The sequence below is a fragment of the Lotus japonicus genome, chromosome 5 (assembly GCF_012489685.1).
Source record: "Lotus japonicus ecotype B-129 chromosome 5, LjGifu_v1.2".
NCBI classification, from domain to species: Eukaryota; Viridiplantae; Streptophyta; class Magnoliopsida; order Fabales; family Fabaceae; genus Lotus; species Lotus japonicus.
Window position 1 is genome coordinate 12,316,872 of NC_080045.1, and position 13,353 is coordinate 12,330,224.

Consider the following 13,353-nt stretch of genomic DNA (forward strand, 5'->3'; position numbering starts at 1 on the left):
ACATAAGACATCATGAACTATCAGTTAAGATTTGAGAATTGTGATTAAAATTGCATGGAAAACAGAATTAAGGAGATGAAGATGAAAGAAACAATTAACGGAAGACTAATTGCATGTTAGGCTTACTGGTTGGAAGGATAAGACGGCGAGGCCATGGCGAAATTGACGGGTTTGTGATATGCGTCGAGAGTGTTGTCGATTTTACTGCAGAATGGAGAGCAGTGCACAGGGGACAGCAACCAAAAACCTTTAACCAACTTCAACCCGATTACTAAGAAGAAATGGGAATGTCAAATACACCTCTCCATCTCTCTCGCCCTGAATATAAATTGTGAGTGGTGGACTAAATCAATTAAATATCCATGGACGTTCAAACCTCTAGTTTTCTCTTTCTCTCAACAAAATGTCACTTGAAATGGATGGAATGCAAACGGCTGGAACGCAAGAGAGAAGAGTAAGTGTCGCTAGAAACGGCTGAAACGCAAGAGCGGAAGAAATTGGAAAGGATCAAACAATTGTGAGGGAGTAATGTGCATTTTTAAGGAGCAGAGAACAGCAGAAAGTGAATGGTGAATGTGAGAGAGTAAATTTTCAAGTGGGAAATAAAGAAGGTAACAGAAGTGTGTGATTTGGGAGATAAAACGGTAGTGAAATTGAAAGTGATTTGGGAGGATAGAAGGCAGCAGGATCAGAAAGCAACTAACGGCTGAGATTGAATCTTTGAATAATAATATACATTTTTACTAAAATATCCGTGCTGAAAATCAGATTGTAGTGGAATGGATTGTTAAATTATAAAATTGCCCTCCAAGGCTGAAAAACTCTTCCTTTATATAGATTATAGATTATAGATTATAGATTATAGATTATAGATAGATATAGATAGATTATAGATTATAGATAGATAGATAGATTATAGATTATAGATATAGATAGATAGATAGATTATAGATAGATAGATATAGTAACATATAAATATTAAAAAGAAACATAAGAATATATTAATAAAATGATTATTTTTCTATTTTTTTGTAGGAAAATGAAAAGAAGAAGTGATTATGATCTCCAAGCTAAGACTAGTGCTGAATTGCTTCAGCTGTACAAAGTGAAATTGGAAGGTGCTAACAATTTGAAGAAAATGAAGGGGTCTAGTCAAATACAACAGCAAAAGAAAAACCAGAGCCAGCAAAGCGAAGATCAAAGGAAGAACCATGTGAGTTTTAGAAAATCAGTTCAAGTAGAAGAATCTTCCTCTATGCAACAAAAAATACAGCAGCAGAGGCAGCAACCGGTGAACTCTTCGAAATCTAACCAAGAGGATCATTCTGATGAACAAGGCTCCAAAAAAAAACATATGATGCAACCATTGAGCACTAGAATAGCACTACAAGCAACTAGATCTACTCAAATTCAAGGCATAAGAGAAGATCAAAGGAAGAACCATGTGAGATTTAGTAAATCAGTTCAAGTAGAAGAATCCTCCTATATGCAACAAAAAATACAGCAGCAGAGGCAGCAACCGGTGAACTCTACGAAATCTAACCAAGAGGATCATTATGATGAACAAGGCTCCAAGAAAAAAAAGGTTGCTCCAAAGTGTGCTTCAATGCCACTTAATGAGTATATTAATAAGAATATCCATGAACTTGAAATAGAGCACTCAGAAGATGAACAAAGTGAAGATAACGACATTAATGAAGAAGTTGAAGGGGAAAGTAATGATTGTACAAGTGAAGGTAACATTTTCTTTCGTGGCAGTCTTCTTCTAGTTACTTTTGAGCTTTTGGGGTTTCAGATAACAAATTGGATTTAGTATGAGCTTTTACTTAGATTATCATTTTGAATTTCAGTACCCAATGAGCTGATATCATTTTGAATTCAAGTTTTATCTGCATATTTCCACTGCTGATCCAGTTTTGGTAGCAATCATGTGTGTAGCAAATGCCAGTTAGTGTTTTGTCAAGAACCATGTACTTGGAAAACTTTGTTCTATTGCTTTTGATCTTTGTGTGTGCACTTTTAATTATCTTCCTAAAACATTGTTTATGATATAATGTTGATTAGGGACAGCATCTGCATCAAAAAGAAAACGAGGAAAGACAAAATGCAAAAATGTTCATGCACGCTCGGTTGATGATAGAGAGGAAATCATCTTGAATGTGGAAGGAGAACCTGTTGGACCAAATCAAAAGATAGTTTCTGAACTTAGCAGTTTCTTGGGAACAATAGCAAGAAGTGCATATTTGTGTCCTCTCACTTACACTAACTGGAAGGCTATACCAGATAAATCTCACATATGGCAGTTTGTCAATGTATCAAGTTATTTAGTTTTGTATGTTCATTTAAGAACTTCAATAAATTAGATCTTGATTATTGTGTGTCTCTTTGATCTTTTTTAGAGTAAATACGACATTCCAGAGAAGGGGAAGAATGTTGTGTTTGCTATAATACGTGATGCTTGGAGGCGCCAGAAATGCTCCATTAAGAAAAACCACTTTAGCAAGTATAAGAACATGCGTGACCGGCTGAAAAATCGTCCTGAAGACGTACCAGAGGCACACTTTAGAGAGTTGATAGATTATTGGAGGCTTGAAGCAATTAAAGTAAGATATATATACCTACAGTTCTTTGATATTTTGTTATTTTTTCATGTGTAATAATTTTTTAATATTAACACAGGAAATCAGTGCCAAAAATGCTAGAAATATAGCACAGCAGAATTGGAGACACCGAGTGGGGCCTATAAGCTTTGCTTGTATAAGGGAGAGATTGGTATATCATTGTCATTGTAATAAGTGGGCATTTAAATGTGTATGAATTTTCTGCTAAAATCATTGTCTTGATGCAGCGTGCAAGCAAAGAGGATGGAGAGAGCCCTACTCAAGCTGATATTTTCATTGAAACTCGTAAAAGCAAGAAAGGAAAAAAGGTGGATGAAGAAACAAATAATGTGATTGTAAGTTTCTTTCTTTGATTTATTTTTTTGAATATGATTATGCATATCCTCAACTAACATTACTTTTAAATTTGGCAGACAAAACTTCATGACTTGGTTGAAAATTGTGGTCAATCTTCTTCTGAAGCTTTTAAGCAAGTGTTTGGCGACGAAAGACCGGGGAGAGTGCGATGCTACGGGAGAACTAGGACACCAAGTGTCTTCAAAAGGAATAATGAAATAGCTGAAATTGAGAAAAAACATGCGAAGGAAGTTCAACGTTTAACTGATAAGGTGCATGACATGGAGGCAAAGCATGAGGACATGGAGCGAAAATTTCAAATTCTTCTACGGACCATGCTGAACCATACTGACAACGCAGTTGATTTGGATGCTTTAGCTGCCTTGTTACTCCCCAGTGATGACAATGGCCCTCTACATTCATCTACATCTGTACATGCTCCAAATAATCAAGAGGTAAAGTAGAGTTGCATGCTATTTTTCTCTTCTGATTTGATCTCTTTGTCATATTCATGGATTTATCATTGGAAGATCCTCAAAGTTCTGTTGTTGTGGTTTGCTTAGTATTGAACAGTTGGCATGCCTGCCTAGTAGAAGCTGAAACATGACAACTAGTTTATTTTCTTATTCTAAGTCTGGTAATTGAATGTAAACTATTCATGTTCCCTTGTACAGAAGAAAGGCCACAATCATGGTGCAACGGCCGAGACGTATTTTCTCAATTCTTCGTCAAATGAATTAGGATGATTTGACCATCATTTTTCACTATGCTTCTTTATTGAATGTACTCCCTCCGGTCCTATTTATAAGCAACAAAAAAAAAATTCACATAGTTTAAGAAATGTAGTTAAACTAGATAAAATGCATTAAATTTGTCTTAAATTAAAATGAACTTCCAAAATTACCCTTTGTTATTAGTGTTGGAAAGTGAAAAAGAGAGAGAATAATTAATGAGACACATTTTACAAGTTAGAATTAATAAGGGCATCATTGGAAAAAATTAATTAATATAGCTCAAACTTTCATTTGGTTCTTATAAAAAGGACCAAGATTTTTCTTCTCTTTCATGCTTATAAATAGGACCGGAGGGAGTAAATTTTTTATTCTTGTTACACATGTTTTATGTACTTCACAGTGACTGATATATATGTATATATTTTTTGTTTGTAGCAAAATGATGGTGGCATGATGGCGGAAGAAGATGATGCTACACTTTGATGGTGGAATTTGGATCCTGTAGTTTGGATCTTTAGTTTGGATCTTTAGCTTATTAGTTTGGATTATTAAATTTGTTGGATTAAATGGATTAAATTTTCCACTCCTTGTTGGATTACGTGGATTCAGATGGTTATGGAGGATTGCAAGATTCTATCTTATAATTTCTACACAAGTCAGTTGCTGCAGGTTAAAAGGAATTGCAACAAAGCTGCTGATTTTATGTCAAAATATGCTCTTTCTTTTGTTAATCATGTATGGTTCTCAATATGGGTCCATGCGGTCTAGGACAAATTCTGTTAGTTGACTGTGGGGTTCCCTCTCAATTTCCATTTCAATGAATGAAATACTATTTTAATTAGCAAGTATATAATTGTATTCAATTTGATGACAATATTTTTTATGAATCTCCCCATATCAACAAAAGACCAATTTCCTTATAAAATAGAACATTTTCAACTGTTGACAAAAAAAAGAACATTTTCAACTGTTGACAAAAAAAAGAACATTTTCAACTTCACTGCAAAAAACTGTTCTCTTAGGTAGAAAAGGCAACGCTTTTGGTATAGCGAATGCTACTGCTACACTTTAAGATATGTTCTAAAAAACATAAGAGAACGCTTTTCTCTTGTTATTTACGAAAACGTCCGCAAAAGTGTTTCCGTAGGGAAATTGGAAAAATGTTTCCCTATCAGATAAAGGGCTACGCTTTAACCCCAAGTGTTGCGCTATATTATGAAAAACGTTCTCTTAGGCTTAGGCAACGCCTCAGACAACCACACTTGCAGAAGCGTTTCAGAAACCAAAGGGAACGGTTTTTTGATATTAGGCCACAGTTTCTGGGCGTTGCCGTAGACCCAAAATGTTGTAGTGTATGAATATCAATTAATACATATAAGTAAAAAAAAAAATTGAACTACATATAAGTAAAATTTACTTAGGTGATGTTGGAAGGTTTGGAGGCTCAAATTAGGGTAAATCACCCTACTTCTTGCTAATTCTGCATTAGACATTGCAAAGCTTTGGATATGTTGGAAAATTGGAGGACTAGATGGGGGTTCGAAATATGCATGTGAGGCATTGGAGTTTGCTACAAACTTTTAATAGAATAGATTATTTGATGCCTCTGGTAAATTGTTTGGGGGAAATCATATTTTAAGGGAAGACAATACTTTCGCTGTTTATCTTGCAAATTAGAGATGATGTGAACGATTTGACACAGTTTGGTAATTTTTGTGTGAGCCTATGTAACTGCTGGGAGTTTTAGGTATTCTATGGTTATGGGACTTACAGAAGGTGGGTCGTGGGTTTGCTGCAGCAGATAAAATTATTGTTGGAAATATTAGGAAGATAGTTGCGCCGTGAACGAACCACTGCATTGAAAGCAAAAATTTCAGCAGACCTTTGGTGCAATCTATTGTCGGGTTTGCTCCCCAAGGTTAACACAGCCACATGCAAGGTATTGTGCACTCAGAACCTACACATGTTGGAGTCTCTACAACAATGCTCAGAATTCTCAAAGAGAGGAAGATATATTCTATTTTCTATCTCATCACTTGTTCTCATCAATTTTCTTATATTTCACCAAAGTGTACCAAAGCTTCTCAAATAGCCGTGCTACTTCCTTCCTCTTACAATAGCCATCAAAGCACCATAAAGATGGTATTTTAAAGCCATTAAACTTGCAGTTGAAACAGATAAGCCTCTCTTCAACGTGCTAATCAATGAAAATAATAATACTAATAACAAATGCCTTAAAACCTTGTAACGATGGAAATCACTTAAATGTCATTTATCTTACAATTATTGCATTATTCTGGCTGGTTAGAGACTTCATTTTATACTGGCTAATTTTTTGATGTGATTGGTCTGATTGAACTGAAATTGGTATATTTGGCTAGGCGGTTTCAAGCTAATTTGAATAGGCATGTAGGAGGATTTTATTTCATATGCATACATCAGGTTGGAAATAGCTCATACAGATTGGCACTTGTGGAGTACATGGTTATATGGTTAATTGGTGTTTGTTGGGGGACTACATACTCATTAACGATTCATAGTAGATTACTGTTGTACATGATGCAATTTTTGGATCATTATTTTGGCTATTGCATGTTGGAGCTTAATGAATATTGGCTGGAAGGAGGAAAAAGCTTGTCCCTGTACGTGTGTGAATAAGATTGGTGTGGGCTATCTACTGCAATACAGTTTGCATGTGTACTGGTGTTTTATGTTGTTGTGTTTGGATGCCAAGGAGTTTATGACTCATTGTTGGGTTTATTCTTATTGGTTAGTGGCATACTTTTTTTTCGAGAACAAAAAGCTTATATTGATATAAGAGAAATCATGAGAACAATCTTCTCATGTAGATCGAGTAAAAGATAAGACAAGAAAAACAACTCAAGCTAAGCCAAAATGACTAAAGGCGCCACTACAACATTTTGGGTCTATAGCAACGCCCAGAAACCGTTGCCTAATCCTAAAAAAGTGTTGCTATTTGTTTCCGAAACGTTTCTGCAATTGTGGTCGTCTAAGGCGTTGCCCATTCTTTCTGCTACGCTTTTACTGATTATCGGCCACCCAAGCAGACAACCGTTCTCAATGATAAGCTATGAGAACGCTTTTCTAATAAATCTATGGAAACGCATTTCCACTCGTTTCCTTTGATATCAGAGAAAACGTTCTCAAAGATCATACCCCACAATCACAGAGAACGTTTTATTGTAGGTCAAAGAGAACGTTTTTATTGAAGGTCAAATAGAACGGGCTTTTAACCGTTGCCGTTTCTATACTATATTCGAACTACACAACCGAAATTCCTCGGAATCTGAGATATTCAAAATATTTTGAGCACAACTAACCAATAATTAAATGCCTATAATGCATCGAATAAGTTCTCGTAAAGTCTTAATTATGTTTAAGTTTAGATGAAAATTTAACAGGGATCCTCATCAAATTGACATAAGGATCCAATAGTCATTACTTTGAATATTTAAAGATATATACCATTTATATCCTTGTACAAACACAAAATTAGAGATAAAGCATATGGTTTTCCAAGTCGCCAAAGTACCACAAATAAACTGTCACATGGCAATAATTCTGCAGTACAAAACTTTTAATTAATAAGCCACAATCACATGAGGCCAATCATTCTAATACCAAGAAACAAAGTCAAAATACTTCTAGTTAAGACCAATGCTCAGCCAAAACATAATCCAAGAAGACAAAAGCACCTGCAAGGTAACAATCGGTAATGCAAAAATAATCTACTTGAAGTGAAAAGGCAAACAAGAGCAAAGCAACAAAGTACTCTTTATGATGTGCACCTCGAAACAGAAAATTTTATAGTTAAAAAAGAGAGCTGAATGAGTGCAAAACACAAGAATGAAAAGCTTTAAGATAAGTAAACACATACCTGGCAATGGGCACATGACAACAATGCTAGTTAGCAACATTTGAGACAGTGAACTTTAACATTATTAGTATTAGGTAAAGAAGATGCAAGTTTTAGGGATTTGCAAATACCAGTCGAGGTTCATTTCTTGATCTCTAGTTCTGTTTCTTCCTCCTCAATGTCTCTCTAAAGGTGTAGGAAACTAAAGAAATGACTAGCTATAAACACAGTGAAACAACTACTGGCATGGACCAACAGATATTATTTAAGCATAGTCCAGTTTGACAAGGAAAATGAAGTATAGAAAACTCATCCTTACATTGGGACTATCTGTGTGCTTGGCTACTACCTTACTATCTTGTGGGAGTTCCATGACTCTGTTTACCTGAAAGTGAAAATAGCATGCATCATTAGTAACCACCAATGTATAGCAGGAAAAAATGAAAGTAAATAATAAAATAAGCACGGCAAGGAGGGTAAGAATTTAACACATTATGCAAAATTATTAACTATTGATCGAAGGAGGAAAAAACTTTAATAGATAGAAAATGTAGCCAAATGGAAACAGATTCCCTCAGACTGCTCGCAGTTCTTGTTCATGCTAGCGTTTTTGAAAGCATCCCATTAGATTCAGGTGGTTCCCACATCCTGCAAGCTCCAAGTTTAAAACATGTTATATATTTATTTCTTTAAGTAGCCAAGTTTTGCAGTACAAGTTTCAAGTAATTTCACAAGTAAAAGGAAAAAGGAAATAAGTGAGAGCATTAAAATAAAAAGCCCTTGAGTTTTGGAATTGGTACCCCAACTTATATATGTCTGCTTCTGCTCCCATTACAAGCCATCTACTATTTTATCTTCTTCGGTTCCTGCCCCCTTTCTCAATAATGTCATTCTCAATTAGCAATTCATAGGCCCACACCTACAAACATATGATATAGTTTAAACAATCACTCAGGGCTATAAACAAAGAATAAAGCATGCAGCACACTCGAATAATTCTTGAACCAAGCAAAAATCATGAAAAAACAGAAAGTCATTTTGCTCATGAACAAAATTTGGACAAACTTAAAAATGAAATCGGAATTGAAGCAAAGCATGCGACTGAGAAATTGATTTTTTTTTCATTGTTTTGTAATGGCATGAATCAAGGGTACCAAGGAGACCGGATTTAGACCAAGAAAAACAACAATCACGTCCAAAATAAGCAATACTTACTAGGCCAATATCTGATCCAGCAGTTCTCCACCCTCACATAACCTAAGAAGGTAAACACGAGCATATAAACTAACACATAGAGAGTGAGAAAAGCACAATGAAAACATAAACCGAAAGTCTATGTAAATCTACGGGGCTATTTAAGATTTGCACAAATCACCCATGTGGGGCTAGCTGCATAAACATTGAGGTTTCAATACAGCAAAAATATGCTAGTTCAAAACTTCAAATAACATAAAGACTTTCTTCATCTCTTGCTTATCAAAAAAAAAAAAACTATGTTCATCTCTTCTGTAATCCATGTTCAAGCATTGATAAATTAAAACCTAAGATCTAACTCTTTCTTATACGAACTTTTAATTGGAATTTCAATTATAAGAGTCCTAGCATATTTAGCATCTAATGAGAGAATGAGCATCAATTACATATATATCTTATCTGATTGTACCAACAACCAAGTCTACAACACCAATAACAGAACAAGCCCCTAAAGCATCATCTTCTTGAGTTTGGAGAATTGTACATGCTAATTGAATACAAAAAATGAAGTAATTTATCATCTTCTTTGAATCCAAGTTGTCAAGCAATAGACATGAAGTCACTAAGGTGTGGCATCACCTTTAAAGCCACATGTTTTTACATTCCTAACTATCTAGCATATTTTCTCTAAATGTAAATTATATGGAGCTATAATATATTGTAATACATCAATGTAATATAAGGCTTCACTGTGTTGAGTTGCTCTATTCACTTCGGCATTGGGGTCACAGTCACACAATGCCTACATATTGTAAGTCACAGCACCAAAACCAATCATAGATCAAAAGATTATCATACAATAGGTGGATTCATTGACACCTGAAAATGAATTTCAGTCTAATCTAATCTAATCCAAGTCCAGTTTTGATGAGCATGTAGTTTTATGGTAGTTTTTCAACCAAGATAAATATGAAGGAAAGAAAAACTAACTAAATGCTTGGCATTTCATCAAACAGTTGGTAGAAGCAACTTCAAAGAATAGAAAACCTAGAAAATCGAAATGGAAATATAGGTGTACCTTCTGGAAATCTTGCGGCACTATGCCAGGGAGGTAGAAGCAGAGACCGCCATGGATGAAGAGCAGAGGAATGAGTATCACAAGGGCGCGAGAGAGATCTCCATACAGAACAACCTGAAAATGAACAAAATCAAAATTAAGGAATCAATCACTCTTCTTCCGGAAACCAAAGTTCTTTGAAACTGAATCCTTCTGATTTCACCATCGCAGAGGCAGCGATTATGGAGCTTCGAGAAGAAGAATGGAGCTTCGCGATTTGATGCGTGAGTGCATTGACCAGCATCGATTTTGTGGCCACCGTCTCCAGTCAGAGTTTGGGTTCGTCTTCAACATCGGCGAGGGTTGGTGGTGTCACGGTGGCTCAGAAACGGCGGTGAAGATCGATGATCGATGCGCGGCGGGGATGGGCGTCGGCGATGGGAACGACGCAGTTGTGAACACGAGATGGGAACAACCCATTTCTTTGGCTTTTTATTTAGTAAAATATTAGAGAACATAATGATCTTTAGAAACGCTTATTTAGTAATGACTTTTAGAAACAGATTATATGAATAATCTGGCTATGTGCAACGCTATTAGAAGGGTTTCATAAAACAAATGGGAAAAAAGCGTTCCCGACGCGCATAACAAATTTTTTTACGCACAAACAGAACATATATATAAACCGTATGCAAATGTCAGCTATGGCAACGGTTTTCCGTCCGTAGCAAGGTGAGGCGTTGCCGTAGGACCAAAATGTTGTAGTGGGCTTTAACAAACCCATGTACTAATTGGTGACTAGGGAGCTTGTGAAGAGCTTCATTAAAACCTCCCTAAGAAAAACCCAGTGGGAAAAACCTCAGGGAAGAAAAAGAGTACTCGAACACAAGCTCAAAACCAACAAAAGACATTAAATATTAGATGGAGACAAGACACAGCCAAGATATAGAACATTAAATACAAGGTGTAATGCACAGGTTATTCCAAACTCCCATATCTCTTTAATCTTGCGGTGTTAAGCCTCGAGCAAATATCATAAGATCCACATAGGCCAACTCTTCACTTGGACAAACAGCAACCCATCACATCTTCATTAACATGATAACTTAATCAAAGACCCATGATCAGAGAGAATTCCAAGGAAGAGACACACCAGCAAGATTGCAAGCTAGAATGGAAAATTTTCTAAGATTGAAAGCCTTCTCATTCACTTCAATTTCGAAACCTGCCCATGACCAGATGACAGCAATTCACATTTGAGCAAAAACAGATGAGCAACTATCAGACTAGAAATAATGCATAAATCAGAATGGACGATTGGACGATAACAATTGGAGTTTTTCCCATTGTCCTATGGTACCTTCCTTCACTAGAGTTTTTCCCTTTGGATTTTTTCTAGGAAGGTTTTAATGAGACACACTCGTTAGTACAACCTTCTTAGTGGGCGTGTTTTGTTTGTAATAATTTGACTATAAAGCTCTGTCTTGCTCATGAGAGTTTTGTTCTCATGAGGTTTCCCTTATCAATAAGTATTTGCTCTTTAGAAAAAAAAGAATAAGTAAAATTTACTTCACCTTTACATTAATAAAAAAATTAGGATTTTTTTAGAAAGAGAAAATATATATATATATATATATATATATATTCAATAGATGAGAAAATGTTCAGATACATAACCCTCCTCAAAGAGATAAAAAAATAGACAACGCTAGAGAAACAAACTGCCCCAAAGCCTAAAAACCAATCCAAAGAAAGCAAAACTCCTAGCACAACCGCCCCAAGGAGAACCCCTCGGAAAAAAGAAAAGCCCAAACCCCTCAGAAAAAAGAAAAGCCCAAACCAGCCACAAAAGAAAAACCAGAAAGGCGTTGCAAGAAAAAAAACATAGGACAACTTTGAAGGTATGAAAAACATTAGAAAGGGGGTTTGAATAGAGTTTTGCAATAAAAACGTTTTCTTTTTGGGTTTCACGTAAAACACTTGATAGCAAAGAGAAAAGGGTAAGGAGAAAAAGCACACAGTGATTTTATCCTAGTTCACTTGAACAAATCTTCAAGCTACGTCCAGTCCATTCGTTAAGGTGATTTCTTCCTTCGTTGAATGAAGATAATCCACTAATCAAATGTTGTTACAACTTTACTAGCACAACTTGCTCAGTGACTAACACACCTAAGAACTAGCAACCACTAAGACACATAAGTCTTAGTCTTCTCAAAGATCCTGACCTAACCGCTCCCTTAAGGAATACAAACAATATGATCAAAGTTTGGGTTTATAAAGAGTTCTTCTAAAACAAGTAAGGTGTAAACAAATTTAGAACAATGAAGAAAATGATTGCTAAGGTATTCGCTTGAGTGTAGGTTGATTGCAATAAGTTTCTTGGCATTTTCTTCATTTCTTCATCCTTTATATACTCCAAGCCTTGAGTGATTTTTCCGTTGTGAAATTCTATTCGTTGGAGGGTACTTCTGGAACTTCCAGATCGTATAATGGTTGATCCTCATTAGGTGGCGGTCAGGATAGTACACTGCGGTTGTACTATTTGATAGTGACCCTTGCCTTTTCCATTTGACTTCTGATCTTCAGAGGCGCTTCAAATGTGAACTTGTGAAGCTTCTAATCAGAGTCATGAGGATGCTTGGATCTTCAGAACTTCAAGTCTTCAGTTTCTAGACCGTTCACTTCAGAACTCCTGGTCTTCAGAATATAAGCACTTGGTCTTCAAAGCCAACTTTATTTGGGTCTTCAGAATCTTCAAGTCTTCAGAGTCTTTAACTGTTCACTCAGAACTTCTGGTCTTCAGCACTTGATTCTTCAGAACCCTCATCGGAGCTTTTATCTTCAGAACATTTGAAGCAATAAACTACCGTTCATCAGAACGTAGTGAGTGCAGAAGCAGTTTGTTGGTCAACACTTTGGTCTTTGACTTCTGATGAATTCCACTTTCAATCAGAATCAAAATTTGTTTGTCAAACACACAAAGGAGAAACGTTAGAGTACCAAAGTTATTCATACACAAAATATATACTTGTTATTATCAAAACCTAGATATGTACACAGAACCAAATCTTGGTCTTATATCAAAACCCAGCAAAAAACCATGAAAAGCCTGCTAACACCCAACATCTCCGCTAAGGATCGCCATTGAGCCTCGGATGGTTAACAACGAGATGGTTAGCCAAAGATTGGATGGCTTCCTCTTCAGAACCCTCGGCTACAACCCCTACTTGTTTGGAAATTAAAAATACCCTTCAAGATCTTGTCAAAGCACGATTAGATCTGCGCGCTTCCAGAAGAACCAAAGAAGTGTCCATTTCAATTGAAAGCTCAGCCCTCGGAGCCTCAACGACCACTTTAATCAAAGCTTCTTGAACCTTCATCCTACCTGAAGCATAGCCTTTCCTTGGCCGACCTCTCCTCCAACTCTAAGTCATCGGAGCCGCCTCAGCACCCTCCACAACAGCACCAGCAGAGCCACAAATCAGGGAAGCAGGGAAGTCAGAAGCCACCAAACACCCACTAGCGGAAAGTACA

General features: G+C 36.2%; 1 protein-coding gene and 1 long non-coding RNA gene across 3 annotated transcripts; one reads left to right on the forward strand and one right to left on the reverse strand.

Moving 5' to 3' along the window:
• Positions 1 to 1,021: 1,021 nt before the first annotated feature.
• LOC130718055 (uncharacterized) lies at positions 1,022 to 4,563 on the forward strand. Its single transcript, XM_057568504.1, has 7 exons — positions 1,022 to 1,736; positions 2,065 to 2,312; positions 2,400 to 2,603; positions 2,680 to 2,772; positions 2,849 to 2,956; positions 3,035 to 3,412; positions 4,127 to 4,563. The coding sequence occupies exons 1-7, from the start codon at positions 1,040 to 1,042 to the stop codon at positions 4,172 to 4,174; spliced, it is 1,776 nt and encodes a 591-aa protein (XP_057424487.1). The 5' UTR covers positions 1,022 to 1,039; the 3' UTR covers positions 4,175 to 4,563.
• A 3,330-nt stretch (positions 4,564 to 7,893) lies between these two features.
• Positions 7,894 to 10,384, reverse strand: LOC130718058 (uncharacterized). 2 transcript variants are annotated; one of them, XR_009012515.1, is made up of 6 exons: positions 10,043 to 10,384; positions 9,841 to 9,954; positions 8,784 to 8,825; positions 8,369 to 8,487; positions 8,079 to 8,216; positions 7,894 to 7,953 (listed from the first exon to the last, which is right to left on the reverse strand). It is a non-coding gene; the product is annotated as an uncharacterized LOC130718058 (long non-coding RNA). The 2 variants fall into 2 exon arrangements; XR_009012514.1 differs by having other exon boundaries at positions 7,894 to 8,216; positions 10,043 to 10,381.
• Positions 10,385 to 13,353: the final 2,969 nt, after the last annotated feature.